At 45.9% G+C, this 20,323-nt stretch overlaps 1 protein-coding gene across 4 annotated transcripts in view; it reads right to left on the bottom strand.

Moving 5' to 3' along the window:
* LOC144167702 (uncharacterized) overlaps positions 1-18,677 on the bottom strand; it is a 60,322-nt gene extending 41,645 nt beyond the window's left edge. The window contains exon 1 of one of the 4 annotated variants that reach the window (XM_077696884.1): positions 18,529-18,677. In XM_077696884.1, coding sequence (XP_077553010.1) covers positions 18,529-18,550 — 22 coding nt within the window. In that variant the 5' untranslated portion in view covers positions 18,551-18,677. Of the gene's footprint in view, positions 1-8,867; positions 9,019-18,528 lie in introns of those variants that run through there. The other 3 variants (XM_077696886.1, XM_077696885.1, XM_077696887.1) reach the window with 3 other exon arrangements.
* Positions 18,678-20,323: the final 1,646 nt, after the last annotated feature.

Below are 20,323 nucleotides of genomic sequence, written 5' to 3'. Positions count from 1 at the left end.
GAGACCCGTCTCGCCATATAGCTCAATGATCTCAGTGCACTGATCTGAATCGGAGATATTCATTAGCCCACTTCTGAACGATTTCGAAAATAGGCCAAACGCCGTGCGCTTTTTTATTTATCGTACACGCTTTAAAGGAAAACGATGAGAAAAATTGTGCGAACAAATGTCATGGTGTATTTTATTTTATTTGTTTGTTCTTAAGCGCACGCATCTCGTGAATAAAATGTTGTACTCTGGGGTTGTTGCATCTTGCGAACACCCACGGCAGCCGTCAATAACGATCTTGTGGTCGTATTCGATGCTCCTAATGGACCACTCTAGTACGTCTCGTTCATGATCATACAAGCATGCTTCATTCTGAGTCTAAATTACACCCCGCGTTGCGAAAAGGAAGGTTTTGAGGACGGCCACACGAAGGCGTTCTGGAGTGTCAGCCCTAGCTGAAAGTTAGAATTGATTACTGATTGTCTAGCACTGGTTGACTGAATAAAGCTAATGCTTACTGAAATTGTTTGATCGCTATTATTTGTATTGCTTCGCCTGGCTCGCTTATGGAGTATGTATGTATGCACGTCAACTCGGACATACCTACTGTATCATAGCTTGAGTGGAGAGAGCTTGAACTGTAGTAGTTTAACAAGTACCTAGAACAAGGACGAGAAAGACTATAAAACAGAACGAAGCGCAACTAACAACTGATTTACTAACGCACATTGAATATATATATATATATATACACCTGCTTCTATGAAAAAAGGGTACCATATAGCCCCTGCAGATACAGGAATCCTGGGCGTCACACGGTGTAAACATCTTATCAGTAAACACGCCAGCAAATCCCTTTTTCCCCTAGCCTCCTGCCAGTATCCTAATTCGATGTTACTATTGAAGCACGGCCCCTAAAATATATGTGGTTCACCGATCGTTTCAAAGGGAGACGACGACGCTCTCACTGCCGTCTCGCAGTTTATCGCTATAGCTTGTATTCACCGGCGAAGCGCGCACGCAGGCAACCATGTGAGTGCGCCGTCACTGGTTACGTAGGGCTCCGCGGGATGGCGGTACTTGTCCGTGCTACTTGTCCGTGACTGTGTTGTACGTTTCAAACTCTACCTCCCCGAACGCAAAGTAATGCGTCGAGTCCCATGTGCGTGCGATTAATAACATCTCTGTTGACACCATCGTTGAGAATCGGGTTGAAACGGCGCAGACGATGCACGTCGGGTTTTTTTTTTTCTTCGGCGTGCGGGCGCAGTGGCACAAGCCGCGCCATGCATGTCCGTGGCGCATCGGCCACGTCTGTGGCCGTATCCAGTGTTGCCAAGCGAAGAAATTGGCAGCTAAGCTTTTCAATGAATACCATCTATAGCCAGGCCAGTGCTTCAGTTCAGCCATTATTCGATGGAAGGAGGAAGCGCGGACGCTGGTCCGTCTGTGCCGAAGTTGCCTGCGCGGTCCCAGTGCGCGGTCCCAAGCTGAGCCGGACCATCCTGAAGATGTCGCTCGGATTGCTAATTAGTTACGAAGGACACGTGAGTACGAGCGCGCAAAGCGGCAGGCGGAGACGAGTGAAGAACGGGGACTTCGGAGAGCTAAGCGCCGGGAGAAGGGTGCAGAACGACGACAGCGACGAAATTTAGAAGCGGCAATGGACGCCTCGCCTTTCGGAAACTGACGAAACGACGGCAGTGAGTGCTCGCAGTACGCAACGTTTGACTAGCCATATCGTTCAGTTCGCAAATTGTGCTTCGGCTGCTTACAGCTTGCATAACCAGGTCTAGCCGAGCTAAGCGGCAGCCATTTTTAACATGACATCGAGCAGTTAGTATGCGTATGGGTCGAAATTAGCGTGAGCTAGCAGGAGGGTTTGCCAAGACAACATTTAAATTTTATTATTGCATGAGTAATAAATTGGGTACGTGAGTAAAAATTTCCGCCTGTGATCCGCAGACACAGGGCGACAGAAGAACAGAGAAGTGAAACTGACACGCGCAATTCTTTAACGTAATAATTCGCCCCTCACCCTACTGTAATGCCCTCAGGCGAATGTAAGTACTGAAATAAATAAATAGAGGAGAGAATACAAGCAGAGAGGGATGATGTCAGTCGAACTGGTAACGGCATTCGCTGCGGTGGCACTGCCGTCGCATCTATGCCTATTCCGCTGATAGGGGGACATCAAATATAAGAGGGTCGTACGCGCCCAGTCACCGCTTGCACGCACTGTAAAATAGAGGGTGCGGCGGGTGCCGGCGCGAGTTGCGCCAAAGGAGGATGGAATGAGAATTACGGTGACTAAATGTCGATACCGGTAGATAACAGGAAAAGCGTCAGGCACCCAGGGACACTGCTAAAGCCACCAAAGGTGACCACTGATACGTCTAGAGTGCAAAGCGCGGGAGGTGGACGACATGCTCGACCATCCTTTAGGCTTCACCCATGGGTTTTTCATTATTTCACTCCATTGAACTTTCTTTGTTATCTTTGCTGACTTGATTTAACCTTTTTTGCGAGTCTTCCTAAATGGGCATGCACGAGTGTCTTGCCGACCACCACCACCCCCATTATCACCATTCAAAACAAAGAGAGCAGGGTTCGAGGTGCGAGTCCATCATCGCCGAAACTGCAGGAGGGTAATTTTTGTTTGATGATGTGAAATGAGGCTGTTGCTAAGAAAACGTGCATGGCGATACGATCACCCGTAGGTTTTGAAATTACCGAACAAACCTATTAAGAAATAAAATACGTAAGGACTATCGTGAGGAGCTGATGCTCAAGGGGAGGTTGATTAATTGAAAATATCTTAATGTTAAAAAAATGGTTTAGTTAACACTTGTAAACCTAGTTACCACGACTGAAAGCTAAGGCGCGCGCACAGACGGTCCAGCCGGTGCTTCATCCATGGCGAGAATGAGCGATCACGCGCCAGCGAAGCAGCCGTTTAATCCTCTCCCAGTCACGTGGTACTGCAGTGGCGAGGCTCTGGGCGATAGCAGCTGTGACGCCTCTCCATAGCGGATCACGTATCGTGAAGTCACACCTGCCACACTTGAGCTCCGGCGGCTCAAGGTCATTGCGACGTGATGAATCAGATTGTGTAGTAAAACTTTCGCGCTAAAAATGAGGAAGGGAAGTTTTCCGTACTAATTCTGAGGTTCTACTCTCCGCACATGCCAAGTGGAGGTAATTCTGTAGCAAGCGGCACTCGACCAGAGAGATAATGTTGAATTGAATAAACAATCTTGGCCGGCGCTGAGCTTGCTAAGTCAGATGAAGAATATAAAGAACATGTGGAATGATGCGCACACGCAATCACAATTACACACATAGAATCTCGAATTAGTGTTTCTCAAATAACTTTTGTCGAGTGTCGCGCTCCGCTGGTATGAAAGCTGGCACATTACTGGAGTGCGGTGCAACGATACGTGGGATTTATTGCCCTGAAAAAGAATAACGGTGTGCTTATGGGGAGTGTTTCCGATTATAACAGGCTGCGTGGGTCTTCGGGGGAGGGGGCTCAAGTAGTGTAAATTATTCCGTACAGAGTGAAGCTGCGGTGCGTCGGTTATAAATTGTAATTGTTTGAAGTCTGCAAACTCATGGTCGCCAAAAAAGTTCGAATGTTCTCAAACAACTTACGCTCTGGCGGTCACGGCTTCGAGGAGAGAGGCCGCCACTACCATAAAAGAGTTTCTGTAAAGAGGATCTTGTACGCGTGCCAACTTCGGCAGCCACAAAGGTTTTCGACGAGGTTTCATAATGAGTCCTTCATTACCACGAAGAGGCCCGAAAAAATGGAGGACACCCCATTTGGCTGACAGGCAAATTCCGCCATGCAGTTTGGTTCAGTGGGTATACAGACCACTACGCTGAACTGTTCCGTTGCTGGAAAGCTAGATTTGATCAAGTAAGGCGCACGGTTCATTTCACGATCGCTTGCGCAGAAGAGCCACCTAAGTTCAACGTCCCCTTTGCCCTGTCGTACCGGTATAGGTGGTATTCATTGAAAAGTTTAGCTGTCAATTTCTTCGCTTGGCAACACTGAAATGACCACGGACATGGCCGAAGAGCCACGGTAATGGCTCGGCTTGTGCCATTGTGGCCGCACGCCGAAGAAAAAACTAACACCGGCGTGCATCGTCTGCTCCGTTTCAACCCGATTCTCAACGGTGGTGTCAACAGAATTGTTGTTAATCGCACTCACATTGGAGTCGAGGAATTACTTTGCGTTCGGCGGGCTACAGCTTGGAATGTCCAACCCATATCACGTGCTTAGCACAGACAAGTACCACCATCCCGCGGAGCCCGACGTAACCAGTGACGGCGCACTTACATGGTTGCCTGCATGCGTGCCTCGCTATTGAAAACAGGCTATAGCGCAGACTACAGAAAAATAGACGGGGCTTTTAGGGTAGGATTCTGAATACATGGCGGGGGTGATGTTTGCATTTGAGGGGTTTCTGAATCCGAATAAATAAAACTCAGGGCAAAGTTAAACCAGATATTGGCATGCTCAATTTACGGTGGGGTACTCGAGGCCGACTGTAGCCTATTCTCGCCCAACTGGGTTTAGTAGTAGTGGAATAAGAAAATTTCGGACACAGTATTCTGTGGCACATCAGATAAACGCGTTTTTTAATACTAAGGCTTGAAGCAGGATTCGGAGACAGGAACTGGTTTAGTAATTGCTTTCCGACGCACCCGCAGCCTTATTGCGAACGTGCTCCAATGCAGTACTCCGCAGTCGGCTGACTTCAGCACGATAGTCGGCTGCCGGCTTCTTTTTTTCGGCAATTACACAATATCTACTTTTCTGTGTCCCAGTATAGAAATGTCAGCATCAGCACCTGAATCGATATTTTTTGTCCAATCTTCGTCACTTTTTTCCCTTTGATGTGCGCCACGAATCGGGTCACCTGCTTTGCTATCAAACCTCAGCAGTATTAATGACCAGGCGGTCTTGAGACTTCCTCCATGACCTTTTAGCCTAATTAAACTTTCAGCCTATACGGCTATTGACTCGTCCCTCTCTTCTTCTCTTCTTTGTGTGCGTGCGTGCGCATGTGTGTGTGTGTGTGTGTGATGTAGAGAAACCAAATTTTAATTATTTGCCTTTATTTTTCCTAATGTTAAGGAGAGACGGGAGAAAGCAACGAGTGCTCTTAATTTAATTAATGATTAAGCGCGTATGTCTCTAGGTCACTGTCACGGTGTTTAAAAAGGATAAAAAACCCATATTGTGCATTGCATTTAGTGTAAATACTCCTTACGTCAGCAAAGACGTCAAAATACCACGTGGCAATAGATACAGCTCTTTGATGTGACTTAACGACAGTGTTTGCGGTCGCCATGGCTAGCAGTGACACCATCGTGGCTAAATCGAAGCAGCGCCAAAACTTGGGGCATTGATGAAGACGCCGATTCGATAGATTACTGTCGCGTTCACATGGCTTCACCTTGTTTTCTTGCCGCCACCACACGTTTTCCTTTCCCAGTGGAAGGGTATACAGAATCACGAACTAATGACCTACTAAGGTAGGTCGTGGTCACTCCTGAAGGGTGGCCCTAAACATTGTTTAAACTGTACCCCTCACATTGGGCTGCTAGCGCCGCGAACGTTCTCTGTGCAGTATTAGAGCAATGAGAACGCGCATCGTAAGGTACAATTGATGCCCCCCCCCCTTCTTGGGCTTTTACAAGGGACACAGGCTTGAGCAACTTTTTAGCATGCTCGTCTCTATCTGTCTTTTTCGTTCCTCCTTGTATCCTGCTCTTGTGCTTGTTGTGGCGAAAGGCTTCTTCTTTATGATCACCATAATTAGCCTAATTATGTCCGTCGCAGGCCGAAGGGCTCTACCATATACTTTGGGCCACGCCCATCTTACGCTGCCCGAATCTATTCTTTACCACCGAATTTCATCCTTACATTGAATCGAATTCTCGGTCTTACCATAATTCTTTGTCTCTCGGTATCCCTTCTGCTACATCACCCGCCGCGGTGACTCAGTGGCAAAGGCGTTGCGCTGCTGAGCACGAGGTCGCGGGTTCGATTCCCGGCCGCTTTTCTGATGGAGGCGAAAAGCAAAAACACCCGTGTGTACGAGATTTCGGCGCACGTTAAACATCCCCAGGTGGTCCAAATTAATCCGGAGCCCTCCACTACGGCACGGCTCATCGCCTGTGTTGCGTCAGCGCGTTAAACCCCACAATCAATCAATCTTTCTGCTACATGAATATTCCGCCTGTTGCCCGTCTTTCGCATTTCATTGCCAGTCAAACTCACCACTTTGTTCTCTTAATTCGAGTGACGATGTCATCAAGCCGAGCTTGCCCCCTAAACCAAGAAGTTAGCTTGTTGTCCCTAAGCATTACTTCTATCATCCTCCGGTTCATGGCTCCTTTGGCTGACCCAAGTTTAAGTGTTGTTTCAGACCTCTTCTCAACAAGACATCACGGACAGTGGGCATTGGCTGTGTAATTTTCTTTTTAGGGACCGAGCTAGCCTACTTTCGACACTTGATAATGCTTGCCGAATTCAATCCTGCGACATTTTCCGTTTGTTTGGTTCCGCCCTGGAAACTTTTCCCAATACTCCCCCACCTTCTCTAACATCTCAATATTTAGGATGAAGTCAGGGCTCTCCTTATGTCTGTTTACGATTGCTTTTTATTCTTTAAGCCAACGACTTACTTTTCTTTGTAGAGTTTCTGGAGCATTATTTGCCGGTATTCTCCATATTCGCCGCACAAAACGACGCTATCTGCATATCTCAAGATGCTTGAATATTCTCCCTTGAATTGCATGCCTGGCTTCTTCCAGCCATGTTTTCTGTACAGACTGTGAATGATTTAGATAAGATGGTATCCTTTGTCTGAAGCCTTTCCTATGGGGAACTCCCCGCTTTTCTGATGATTCCCACAACTTCCTTATGTCTCCTTGGAGAGCCCTATGCGCGTATCTACTCTGTCCGCTGAATTCTTCATGCTGCGGTGGTTCCTACAGAATCAAACGCTATTCGTGTATCTATAAATGCCATGTAAAGTGGTTTATTATAGTGCGGCAATCTGGGAAAAGTTGGTCTGCGCTTACGGGGACAACTGCGCAACAGAAGACGAAATATTCGAAGGAAAAAAAAAACTTGAAACACGAAAAAAACTGACTCTCGATATCAGGTTGGTGAAATGAATGTTATCATTCGTTGTGTAGCCTTTCCTAAAACAAGCCTATTCTTTGAGTTGTTCGAAATGTAAGGTGTCGCTGATGTGGTAAACTATTATCTCGGAAAGGAACTTGTGTACAGGTTCGAAATGCGTTCATTATTGGAATTCTGTGGTCATGTGGCTGCCCGTCATGCTTACGCTCGGTGAATCTGCTCATTATTTTTTGAAAACCTCCTGGTATGTCACGCTTCGAAGCAGGAATCTACATCAGTGGAGCTAGTTGACGTGTTTTAATTCTAATTAGTAGAATGCTGACACTTAGCTTGCGGTTAGCAAAGAGACTTTACCAGGATTTAGCACGAACCTCATGACGAAGATTCTTTTAACAACGCTGCCCTTAAGCCGGTGAAATTAAACCTCTCGGGCTAACAACCGTTTTTCTTTGTTGGATCGTCGTTGGCCTATGGGTGAAGCAATAATTTCGTGTGGAGTCTTATGAGAGGCCTACATGTAGAATCACCTTGAACATGCTTGAGCATACCCACCTCCTTTATGAAAATACCGCTGAAATAACGGTGATTGGGGGCTGTGTCACACCCATGTTTTCCTTGTCAAAAATACCTGGTTTCCTACGAGTCCGTTTTTAACTTCTGGAGCTAAGAAGACCGGATTTTGTTGATGAGACATATTATAACTAAATTACTTAATGCCTTAAGTACGCTCCATGATGCCGCTCTGAACTGTGACCTGGGAACATTCGGCCAGAAGGAAAACGTGAGCGCACATCTTGTAAATTTGCATCCATAAGTGTGCTGCCGCTTTATGTCTATGTGTGTCGTATCCTTGGCACATATTAGTGAAACATTATCTACAAGGCCTCACTACAATATGCGAATTATTTTCATTCGTTTCCGGCATTGCTATGTGATCTTCCTGGTGAACATGAGTTTACTATCGCATTTTTGGGTCGATACTTCAGGCGACCGCCGAGGGTGACGTGCATTAACTTGTCATGCGCAATTGTTAGATACGTTGCTGTTGAAATAAACGATGGGATTTGGTGCACTTGCACAAAACTCTATCTTGTCTACCTGTTTGTCTCCCAAGAATTTTCTCATTTTCGTGAGATGCAGAACATGAGGACACATATAAAGAATTGACAGGCCGTTTTAAACTCGGTTATTGAATATTCACCACATCAGGTCTGATGGTCCAAGTTGAAATAGGACTCCTGATGCGTACAATCAAACTCCCAAGCTTGTTATCAGAAATTGATGGTGTGGCTGTTTTTACTGGCAATTGGTGTCTTCACTGATACACGAAGTGTTCGAACGGAAGCTCGCGTTTTTTTTTTTTGTCCATCATATGACCAATGTCCGAATATATTGGCTGTATGCTATTGTCAAAGGGGCGCAGTCCTTGTAAAGCCTTAGTGGCTTTTTTGTCTGTGTCATTTATATACTGGAAATAAAAAAAATGATTTGAGGATTTTGATTTGAACTGCTGCGAGCCGGAAATGCTGTATTTGTTCTGTATCAGCCAGCAGGTAATCGCTTACATTTAAGGTGTAACCGGTTCGTACGAACATGCCACCTGGATTATCACTCTCCTGTCACGATTGACATGAGCAGTCGATTAAGCCCTACAAGCTACAAGTTGGGGCGCGCCCCCAAAGAAACTTGCCCCGTGCAGAACTGGACTCACCCATTGTCGTGGAGTTGAGTGTCCCGTGCGAGGATCGACTTGCGAAAACTTGGCGCCGTGGCGAGCCTTTTATCTGCGCGGGACGGCCCGCCCGCGCGCCTGTCACGTGACCCGCTGACGTCACGCGAGCCCTCCTTCCCGACCCGCTGCGCCACTCGATGTCCGAGCCGCGCTTTCCACTTCCCGATCCGCCCGTCCCGTCCCATCACGCTTCCCCGTTCGTCCCGAATCCGCAGCAGCAGTGCGACTCCCACGCGAATCAAGAAAGGGATGATGTCTGCGCCTCGCCCTCCTCATCCTCGGGCATCATCTTCCAAGCACGCTGTACTCTTTTCGGGGTGGAATTGATTATGGGGCCAATAATTGAGAGCAAATAGTTCGGGATCATCGTGAGTTCGGTTTCCTTCGACGTGTGAGTACTTCGCCAATAAGCACTCTTCTCGCGCGCTAATTTACGTTGACTGGGGCTGTTTTCGAAGTTTTGCGCCTACCGCAGTTGGAAATAAAGTTCGCCTCGCTCCACGGCAACGCACCCTCAGCTGTGCATGGGAAACTCTCACATCCTCGCAAAAATGCAGCCACGCGGTCAGCGCGTTTCAAGTTTCAGCTCAACTCAAAAGACGAAGGTTATAAACGCAATGTGACGCGTACTTGAGCTCTATTTGCGCATTATATATTTTGCGCTGTTTCAAGAGCTGAACTGGAAACGCTAGTAAAGTGGCATGTCCTGTGTCATTTATATATGAAACTTGTTAGAAGAATGAACAATAACAGCCCCTGTGACGGAAGTTGGGAATCATAATGTTCTAGTTGATATACAATTAATCTGAACGCTGTGTCTTGTAGGCAGATGCATGGCCCAGACCTTGCTTTGTTGCTTAAGAGGGAGACAACGCAAGATAGAAGAGGAAAGAGCAATTCTTCGTGCGGGAGTGACGTCTGTGAGGTGGGGAGAAATGGAGATGAGTAGGATACGCCGCGGGGTCGACCGGGTTCCCTTTCTTTACAGCGGCAGAGGCCAATGGCATCGCGCGCCGGAAGGAGCAGAGCTGTCGAGACTCTGCGGAGTAAAAGTCGGCGTTCTTCATGCAGTAGAGCATCCGGCTGAGTCCGAGAGTGCCCTCACTCGAATACACGAGCTCTTCTTTTAGGAGAAAACGAAGACAAAACAGAGACGCCCACTGAGGCAGACTCCGTGGGGAGGGTTCCTTGGCCTGAGATTCGATCGGGATGTGTGCAACAGGCCCGCAGCCCCTGTGCCGCAGCGGGATTTCTGAACCGAAAGAGAAAACCGATCATAAAACGAGGACACCAGAGAAGACGACTAGACACACATGGCGCACTAGAAGGAATTAATTTAAGCAGAATATGAACTTGGGCTAGTTGGTACATTACGAAAAAGAAAACTGCGCATAAAACGAGGAAACATGAGAAAACGACTAGTACTACTAGTTTTACTGCGCCCTGTTTGTCTAGTCGTCTTCTCTTGTGCCCTCGTTTTACGCGCAGTTTTCTTTTTCGTAATGTACCAACTAGCCCAAGTTTGTATTCTACTTACATTCTGACCCGACGGCGTCTCTTTTCTGAGTGAGTGAGTGAGTGAGTGAGTGAGTGAGTGAGTGAGTGAGTTGGGTAGATTCTTTTTTAATGTAATTTTATTTTCAAGTTAATGGCTTCGCTTTTGTTCTCCTTTTCTCTGTCGGTAATTGAGTCACGTCGGTTTAGGAGCCGTTTCTCAGCGACAGACGCCGGACGGTGACTTTTTCGCTCAATTGACCCTCTAATGCTACCACGTTAAAGACATGAAGGCTCATTTGTGAAGACTGCACCTCCACAAGCGTGGACTCCTCAGTATATATCGGATAGCTCTCATTGCATGCAAACTCGATGCTAAAATAAAGTAACGAGATTTATTCGTGGACCAAAACAGTTTTTTTTTTATGGCTGGCAAAATATTCCGCGGCCTTTTCAGATGCTTCAAGAAAGGTATGGTCGTATTACATTCACTATAAACTGACAAAAACAAATATGACGTCAGAAACTGTAACTCCGTTGAGTATTGCGCGCGGTAATACATTTCGACGATAAAACACTTTTTCCCGCAATCGGGAAGATAGCTGTTGTCAGTTTAGAGCTGAAGCATAATTGCTTCAGCTCATTATTGATTCTAAGACCCTTCCTGAATACCAGTAAATTCATCTTTTCTATCAAGGCAAGCAAGAGCTAGCCCATGCCCCATATCCGGATCCAGCAGTAAACTTGTTACGCTTTCATCACACTACTCCGCTTTATGTGCTTGCGACCTCTATAGCCAAGGGTAATGCAAAGCTCTTAACCCTGACCGAATCGAGAAAAGTTTGAGTCTGGCAAGTGGCCAAGGCTACAAAACGGTTGCCATTAGTCGTCAGCTTGCGCAATGTCGGACAGGCCCGCCACGGCGAATATTCGTTACTTTTTTCGCGTAATGTAATTTGACGCAACGCATCTCGGCCATTTTGAAAAGGACACGCTGTACTGTGATCTCATCTGTACTGGAGCTCGAAAAAGAAAAAAGAAAGCGGAGTAAAACGAGTCCCCTAAAACTTGAGTGAGCTTGTCGAAAAGCGGTAGACGCCTCGTTTAGCAAAAGCTGAAGCGATTCATTTCGGCGATTCTTATCTGTTTTTTTTGTCTGACTTATTTAGAATCTCCAGCCCTACCGATGCCGCCTGCGTAGCTGGTCCCTGGTCCTAGTTTTGTTCGCAGGCTACACTAGGAACCCTTGGAATTATCGCGAACGCGCGCATCGTATCGTTCCGCACTTAGCATTTGTGGCTGTAGATGTGCCGTTGACGAGCCAAAACAAACTACAACAACGTTGAATTTAAAATAATTAGCCCTTGGTTACTCACTCCGCTCCATTCCAAGCACGAAAGACTTTTAATGAAAAAAAAAAAAACGCGACGAACATTGAAAAACTTTGGTCATTTCGCGCTACAGTGACGTAATACGGGCGGGAATGACGTCATATTAGCCAGCCCTCAAAATAGTTATCGTCTGTTAACTGAACGTTTGCGTTCAAGTGGTTTGGTCAAAGGGAACAAGAGGCCCCGCTGCAATCGCCCGGTCATGCTTCTTGGCGGTGGCTCAGATCGCTGGCCGCCGATCGCACAAACAAGATTCTGTGACGTCTTAGAGACGTCGACGGAAAGTGGCTTCGGAGGCGCCACTGCTATAATGCCTTCTGTAACATCCACAATATTTGTTGGAAGCTTGCTATTTTGATACCACTCTTGTCGGGGGAAAACAGTCTTTTAACAGCCAGAGTCGTATCTGTCTTCGTGCAACGGCGCTGTATTGAAAAGGAAAAAAAAAAACACTTTGGTTGATTCCTCTGTCATAGGGATCGGTGAAACACGAAAGTTAAATGTGAAGTGAAACCTACAGCTGAGCATGATTCGCGGGTCGGCGGCTGTTGCAAGAGGGTCGCTTCGACAAAGGTGTACTGGCGTCATTTCCGTGACGGAAATGACGTCAGTGAAGTTTTGGTGCATCCCCGCATAAAACAATTTCGTGTTAAAATATGAAACCCGAAAACGAACCCTAATTATAGCGTACTCTTTAATACGAAAGGCTGCTTCCCTGAAAGAAGACCCTTTGTGCAGTGGTGCACCCTTTACAGTCCACTTGATTTGTTGTACTGGCGTCACATCCGTGACGGATATGACGTCAGTAAAATCTCCGTAATTTCCCGGGATAATACACTTTCGTGTTAAAAAAATGCTCCAGTTGACAAGCATGTCATATTCCTCTACAAGGGCGTGATTTTGTTTGTTGTAGTGTGCGCGTCGTTCACTGCTAGTTTCGATATTTCTAAGTATTATGCAGTTGGCTGCGCAGCAGGATCAAGACTCGGAAAGCACTAATGTTCCAGAGATCTTTTTTATAGTTTTTTATCACTTCTGGTGTGTGCAGCTTATCTCACGTCCTTCCACTTTGCGGCGACTAAGAAGCACTCGCGATTCTAAGCCAGAGGCCACGACGCCTTCACATGTCCATCTTTAGTCATCGAGAGTCACCAAGCTGTTAGATTCAGGCTAGTCGCGCATTCCGGAGGTCCCTGGTTCAAATCCCACTTTAGACCTATTTACCCACTTTCTATTTCTCTGAATTACCATGATTTTATTCTTTGAGCCGACGGCCATTTGGTGTGCCGTCTGCGTGCTAGGGACGTCGGATTTGCGGCCTACAGAAAGTTAACTAATACTGTTCCATTAAGAAGTTACCTAATATAAAAAGAGCCCCCTTTTTTCACCAGTGCGCTAAAAACACGAAAGAGAATCCAGGGTGTCAGAGAAAAATAATGAAGGAAGCTCACACTAAAGCATAAGACTTGAAGGTAGCAAAGCTGTACTCAACCTTTACAATCATCACGAAGTCCACGATTGCAGCCGATTTGCTTCTTCTTTGCTTCCGCAACGACCATTACTCCATCATTGTTGTTATAAGTGTGAGCTTGCTCCAATTCTTTGAAGTGATAATCATTGGATATCACCTTGGAGGGGCCTATTATGACGTGTCTTTCTCGTTCCGAGCAAGTGGTGCCACGATTACGGCGAACGCTGGAGTTTCTTTTTTCTGCTCAATCTTGGCTAATCCCCCTAAGTGGGTATACTTGGCTTGACACACGTGCGCCAGGGACGCTGGACGGCCGCCGCAAGGCACGTCAACCCATGCGCTCGGCATTTACTCGTATTTTTTTAAAACTGCCTGGCGATCGCCGCGAGGCATGCGCTCACAGGCGCTCGGCATTTCCTTGGTATTTTTAACTGCGGACACATACCTCTAACGATTTGCTCAACAGATTCGCTGTTAAAAGTATCGCGTCCAAATTACATTTGTCAGTATTAAGGCAAGCCACTATTTCCCGTAGTCCTTATATTAACTGAGTGTTACCTACGCTTATTTATCATTCGTGTAACTGGGGAAAATATGCTTTCAGTTGGCGCTAAACAGCTCAGTTCTGTATTCGGAAAATATTAAAGAGTCCTGCGGAACGCATAACGTACTTACTTGACTTCGGTGTTAACTTTTCCACTCTACATGGAAACTGCGGAAAAGCTGGTAGGTCGGCGTACGGAGCCTATTACGGATATGTCTGTGCCAGAATTACCGCAAAGGCAAAGCAGAGGCGCCTTATTGCAATACATTGCAAAGCTTACAAACTTCGCTTGATTGTTATAAATTAGGCACATTATTGTTGTGGTTACGGAAATTAAAGGTTAAATTTGTGCGCTCAGTTTCATGTCTTTATATCGGTGTTTCGTTCCCGCATTGCTGCACATGCTCAGGCAGAAGCTCAGAAAGGCCTTCCCAGGCGCATGGTGTTCCAGCTATAGGAGATCGTGCTCTTGGTCGTCTGGGTCCTTTTTTTTATTACCCCACAAAATGCATAGTTTCACGGGAAAATGTTTGCAAGTACTACCGACATAATTATTGAGTTTCCAATACCTTTAACGGTTTGTGAATCTCACGTTAAAACATTTTGTGCATTCGCGCGTGCACTCTGTTAAATTTACCCGGCATTAAAATGAAGCTTCGATGCGCAAATTGCGGGGGTAGAAGAAGCTGGATTTCGGAAATCAGTCATGTCAGTACAGTGGGAGATAGTGTTAAAAAGAAAAAAAAAGAGCTAAAAATTCAAAGAGTAAAACTGAAAGGAAACGCACAATATTTCTTTTTCATCACTGGCTTTTCTTTCGTGCACATTAGCAAGATAATTTTGAAGCGCTATAGGCCAATGAATTGGCGCGTAAAGAAATCGCAAGAAATCGGTATGCGTTCAGCCAAAATTACCGAAACAAACACACGCGGACGTCGGTTTCCATCCCTATAATCAGGTTAATGTGTTACATTAAAACTTTTTTGTAAACAGTCCACCCAATTAAGGTTCTATTTCTTTTTGTGCTGGCTCAAAGTGATCGATGCGTATATTTCTAGCGCTTCATTAATTCGATAATCACCAATGACAAGATAATCAATAAATTTCAGATTCAGCAAGCTGCCAGCTTATTTTTTATGGCATTAAAATAATTTTCGTCTTTTTATATTATTTTTTGGGGGGAGGGGGGGGGGGTGTCTGCAGTCGACCTCGATTCGATCGAGCCCAGTTTTATGCACATGTTTTATTTCAATGTGTACTTAAAATTCTATTCAAGCGCCTTTCCAAACTTGGGCCTATTTGCAATGTACAAGAGCTTTTTGACTTATATCTGAAGGGGGCAGCACAGACAAAAAGGACCGAATGGAAAGCACACTAAAAGAAAAGCACACTAAAAAGGACGGAATAGAAAGCACACCAGCACGCGCACACGAGGACACAAATGCAAGAAACGACAGGACAAAGCGTTTGTGTCCTCGTTTCTTGCGTTTGTGTCCTCGTCTGCGTGCGATGGTAACCCTTTTAGTATGTATCACCAACTAGCCCACCAAGCCATCCTTAGTCAAACACATGTCCTCTTTTTTTTTGTCCTTTCTAAATTCATGTTTTCTATTCTTTCGTTCCTTCGTCCTGCGGCGTTCTTCTCAAGTATCATAAACGAAATGAGCCGAATCCCTACTTAGTTGCTTCGATTTTTGGCTTTACCAATCTGCCATTATAATTTTCAACATTGTATCAGTCGCGCCGACCACTCAGCTGAACTGACACCAAGAAACCAGAAAAATATTGCGGGGCTCTCCGAACACACCATGCTCCGTTACGCTAGAAAAGACGGCAAAGACGTTAAGTGCAAGCAGTGCTTTAAAAAAATGCGTGCCAGTCCACTCTGTAAAGGCTGCTGGAAAGCGAAGCTGTAAACGACACCCACGATTACTCATGCCACGTAACTTGAATTTACACACGTGGCTCAACAAATAGTGCAACCAAACACAAGTGTACTTAACCGCACCCTTTACTACTTCACAGAGATATTTTTTGTTAAAATAAATCAATGCATGATTCATGAAGGGTGGTTGGTTGAGTTGTATTAGTGAAGCACGTAAGTGGAAACTTTTTTTTATAAAACTAAAGAAAGCTCAAACACAGTGTTAGACGATCTCACTTCTCCTCCGTCTCTGCCGCAGCCGACGGAGGTGACGAGGTCGGCGGCAGAAGCGGAGGAGAAGTGACATGGCTTGCGTTGGTCTGAGCTTTCTTTAATTTTTACTAACTACTAGCGCGTGCGCAAGGCGGCCGCTACACGTGCCGTAGGTGGAGCGCAGAGCGGCCCGAGAGGTCGCGTGACGCTATCGCGTGGCATTCAGCGAAAACGCAGAGCATGAACTCGCAGCTGTGTTCTGTGAGTACACTGTCTGTTCAACTGGCTAGACAACGGGCTGTCGTTCCGTTTCTCTATTCCTTTCCAGTTCTATTCCTGGCGGTGCCAGTAAGTTTTATTCGCTTGCGGGAGTTTTCTGTTCACGCGTACGGTAGCGACAGAACCCTTGGGGTGAGAGGTAAAAAGCTTCGCTTTAAAAGGTAGAAATTAGGGTCAGTGTACTGCCATTTCGAAAAATGCCTATGGATGCCTATGTCCTTGAATGTGAACAGCTTTTTTGCGAAACGTTGGCACTATATTCTGTCTTTTTTTTGTTGTTGTTGTTCTATTGATGCTTCCAAAACGGCTATTCTGGAAATGTCCGATAGTGATGCGCAATGGGAACGATTGATTATTGATAAGAAGATGCCTCCTGGGGGAATTATAAAGTATTGCCAGAGCGGTCTATCACGTGTGCAATCTTCGTGTGAAGGAAATATGCTCATCCACTTCAATTACTGCCTTGTCTGAAAGCGGGAGCAAAGATAACTAGTTACGGAATTACAGCGACCTGTTGTAGTAATTCAAGCACGGTAACAGCTGTTGCGTTGCTGTCGACATCCTCTTCGAACGTCCACGATACTCTGAGGGGACCCGCTGAGTTTACCATTGCGTTTTATTGTGACCGTTGCGCCTTACCTACGGATCCGGGGATTTGCCTCGGCGTGCCTCGCCGAGGGAGGCCGCTGCTGTGCCCCGCAGTCTTCGATGGCGAGTCATTTCGAGCCTACGTTGAGCGTTGCGAGCACTTGGAATAACCATTACAAGCCCCTGGCATGCCGGCATACCAGCAACTGAGGACACTGGAACGCAGGCACACCGGTGAAATGCGCACCCTCCATCAAACTATCTTCATCCAAAATGTGGTTTACATGAAGAAAGCTCCGGATTAAGAAGTTCGGCCTCATCTTAGACTGGAAGGTTTTTTTTCTTCTTTTTTTATTTTTACGACGGGACATTGACTTCAGGAGCGTGCCCGTTTAACAGCGCACCCGTTCGTCGGCGTGCCTGTTGGCTGGCGTGACAGCGCGACGGCGGCTTGTAAAATTAATTAGGGATGCCCAATGGCCGACGTAATAGCGCTATAATTTACAGCAGAGGTGAATGTTGGCTGGCGTGACAGCGCGCCGGCGGCTTCTAAAATTAATTAGGGATGCCCAATGGTCGACGTAATAGCGCTATAATTTACAGCATAGGTTAATACCGCTACGACCAATGGCCCGACTGTGTCCGGTACCCACGTACAGAAAACGCCTTGCGGCAAAGCTAACTTTCTCGTGAATGCTCTGTAGCTCTCAATATAATGTAGATATCTTGGGAAAAACCATATTGCAATTGGGCGCTAAGGCAAATCGGTCATCACACGAAGTTTCATTTTCTTTTCAAAATTAGTTAGTTCGAAGTTGAGCTTTAGACAATTCGATAATCACGCCTGCAATCAGTTCACTGGCATCTACCGGAGAAGTATGGCTACAGAAAACGGCTGTTACTTGTGTTCTATCGAAACTACACCGGGACGAATTGCGTGACGTTGGTCGTCTCAAACGATTACAAATCCGTGGAAAGTTTTATCTATGCCGGCAGGTATACACCGTGACTAACTAACAGAATACAAATAACACGAGGCCGCCTCACCTTAGCCATTCCCGCAGCATCACTAAGCAGCCGTGGAACGGGCAGACCCCGCCTTCCCCTTCCCCTCTTGTCTGCTAGATTAAAACTGGAGTCCTTCCAAATTTTATTGGCTAATTAATTCAGAACTATTCTAAATTATGAATGATAAACAATAGTCTTGTCTCTTGCATACGTTGGAACTGCGCCCCGATCAACACAATCATAAATAAAGTACTGCCAAATTGCAACTCAGACCGCACTGGTCAATAACTTTGCACTACCATTTTCGTCGGCATTTTAACAGCTTCGCTGTGCATGCAGTGATGTGAGCAAGTGTAAATGTCAATCTTTTCCCACGGTACTAGCGAAGTTCTTAATCCAACAGTCTGCAGTCTTGCACGGCGGGTTTGACCTATCCTAATCCGAAACCATTCGCACAGTGAATTAGATTTCGTTTAAGAAGTAACACTGCGTACGAGCCTAGCGATGCACGTACACTGGAATGTCCGGCATGCGATATAATGCGATCCCGAACCAAAACCAAACTGACTTGCGTTTTCGATTCGCCATCAAAATGATGCAGCCTCACTGTGCCGCTGCGATCGATCTCATGATATCGAGCTGAGCAACACATGGCCTTGTAACTGCAACGACTGTGCACACGTGGACGAGCGGGTATACGGGAATACGAGCTTCACCGAACAACTCACGTTTTCCCCCTAAGAACCGCATGAATTCTGAGAGCAGCGCTGGAGGCAGCCAACCGTAATCCGCACAGTCCGCGAGGCTTTTGCCGGAGCCTTGGCCGTGAAGCGTACAAGAGAAAGAAACTTACCCAAGAGCGTCTTAAAAAGTAGCTCCTCCAAGGCACGTGTAATGTCCGCAGAGGAGACACAATGCCGCCATTAATCCTGTGGGCTGGCAGAAACGACGTCGTTCATCGCAACGCTTAAGCGGCGCCCTACTGCTGGAAACAAAAACGCCATCCAGTTTTCGTACGTTAAAAAAATAACAAACGCGAAAAAAAAAGACCCTAACGAAATAATGACCTGAAAAGTTCGTATGGTAACCATTTCTGAAGCAGCCTTTTCTGAGTAGTTTCGAATCGTTGTTTTTTTAATCCGTGAGCAGGATTTTCGTAAAGTCGGCGACAAGTGACGCCGCACACTTAGAAATGGACTTGAAAATGTAGCTTTCAGCATCGCATGGTACAATTACAGCACAAACATTCTTTCATCGCACATCGAGAATGAATGCGAGCAACACCATTAGTCGGCCTTTATTAATCGAGATATTCAAATTCGGCTGCTCATGCTTGTGTTTTCGTGTTGTTGTTTTTGTTGGGATAGGGACATTTATTGTAGCCCGCAAACAAATGAAACAAATCATTTAGAGCCCTTCCACAACTGTGAAGACGGAATATGACCAGTGAAGATGCATTGTGAATAACAATGTTGAGTTACGTATGGCGACTTACTGTATTGACCGAGTAAAGACACATATACATAACTTCCTTAGAATAAATTGTAAATTACTTTTCATATAATTTGTTTCGGGATAGATTTGATAAAACAAGGGTTACAGCCGCTTTATGTAACCCTACAATCTCCGTTGACAGCCATGTCTTGACAGCAAACGGGAATTTCGTCACGTTTACAACTTCACTGTCAACTAACTATGACAAGTAATTAATATTCGGCGTAATGATGAGTCGTCTGAGTGGTCAGTTTCAGTATAATTTTTTCCCGAGATACCTTTATTAGATTGAGAGGTAAAGACGATTTTACAATATCTAACCCGTGCGATTCCTTGTCGACGCGGCCCGATAGCCGCCCGCAATTTTTGTCGCAACCTAGCGCGGGACAGCTTCATCACTTGAACAGAACGCGCACGCAGTGTTAATGATGCAATACAGCATTAACGAATGTTGCGTCATACTTGCGAGTACCGCATTAAAGAAGGCGCCAACCTAGCAAAAGCGTGGTTTTCTTGTTTTTTGTCGCACCCCTACTGGTATCATGCTATATAAATAACGAAGTGGGCTGGGATGGAAAACCTTCCATCCCAGCCACGCCTTTTTAATTAAAAAGAGAAAAAAACTTTGTCTTTACGGCGAGTATACTAGCCGTAACGGCATTAGCCACAACGACTGACTATTCAGTTTAAAATATCGGCCATCAACTAATGAACAAGGACTGATTGCTTGCTTCAAAACCGAAAACAGCATTTAATTTCGCCATAGCTGCAGGAAGTCTTATTATGTGGAGGACAGAGATCGGGAAACCACGCGAGTGTTAGATGACATACCGAGGGACAATTTACGAAGTCAGGGAAGCTATATAACTAAGTCAGGTGGGATGAGGCAAGGGTAAATGTTAAATACAAAATATGTTTACCCGAGATAGTGCCCATCACAAGCTTTGACGTGAGCAGCACGACTAGTTTAAACCGATACAAAGCATGAACAAGTCCTGTCATCAGTCCATACACGGCGACGACACATAA

Source organism: Haemaphysalis longicornis, unplaced genomic scaffold (assembly GCF_048455015.1).
Source record: "Haemaphysalis longicornis isolate Haplotype H1 unplaced genomic scaffold, Haemaphysalis longicornis Haplotype H1 scaffold_2, whole genome shotgun sequence".
Classification (NCBI taxonomy): Eukaryota; Metazoa; Arthropoda; class Arachnida; order Ixodida; family Ixodidae; genus Haemaphysalis; species Haemaphysalis longicornis.
Note: the sequence above shows the minus strand (reverse complement) of the source record. Positions and strands in the feature narration are given on the sequence as shown.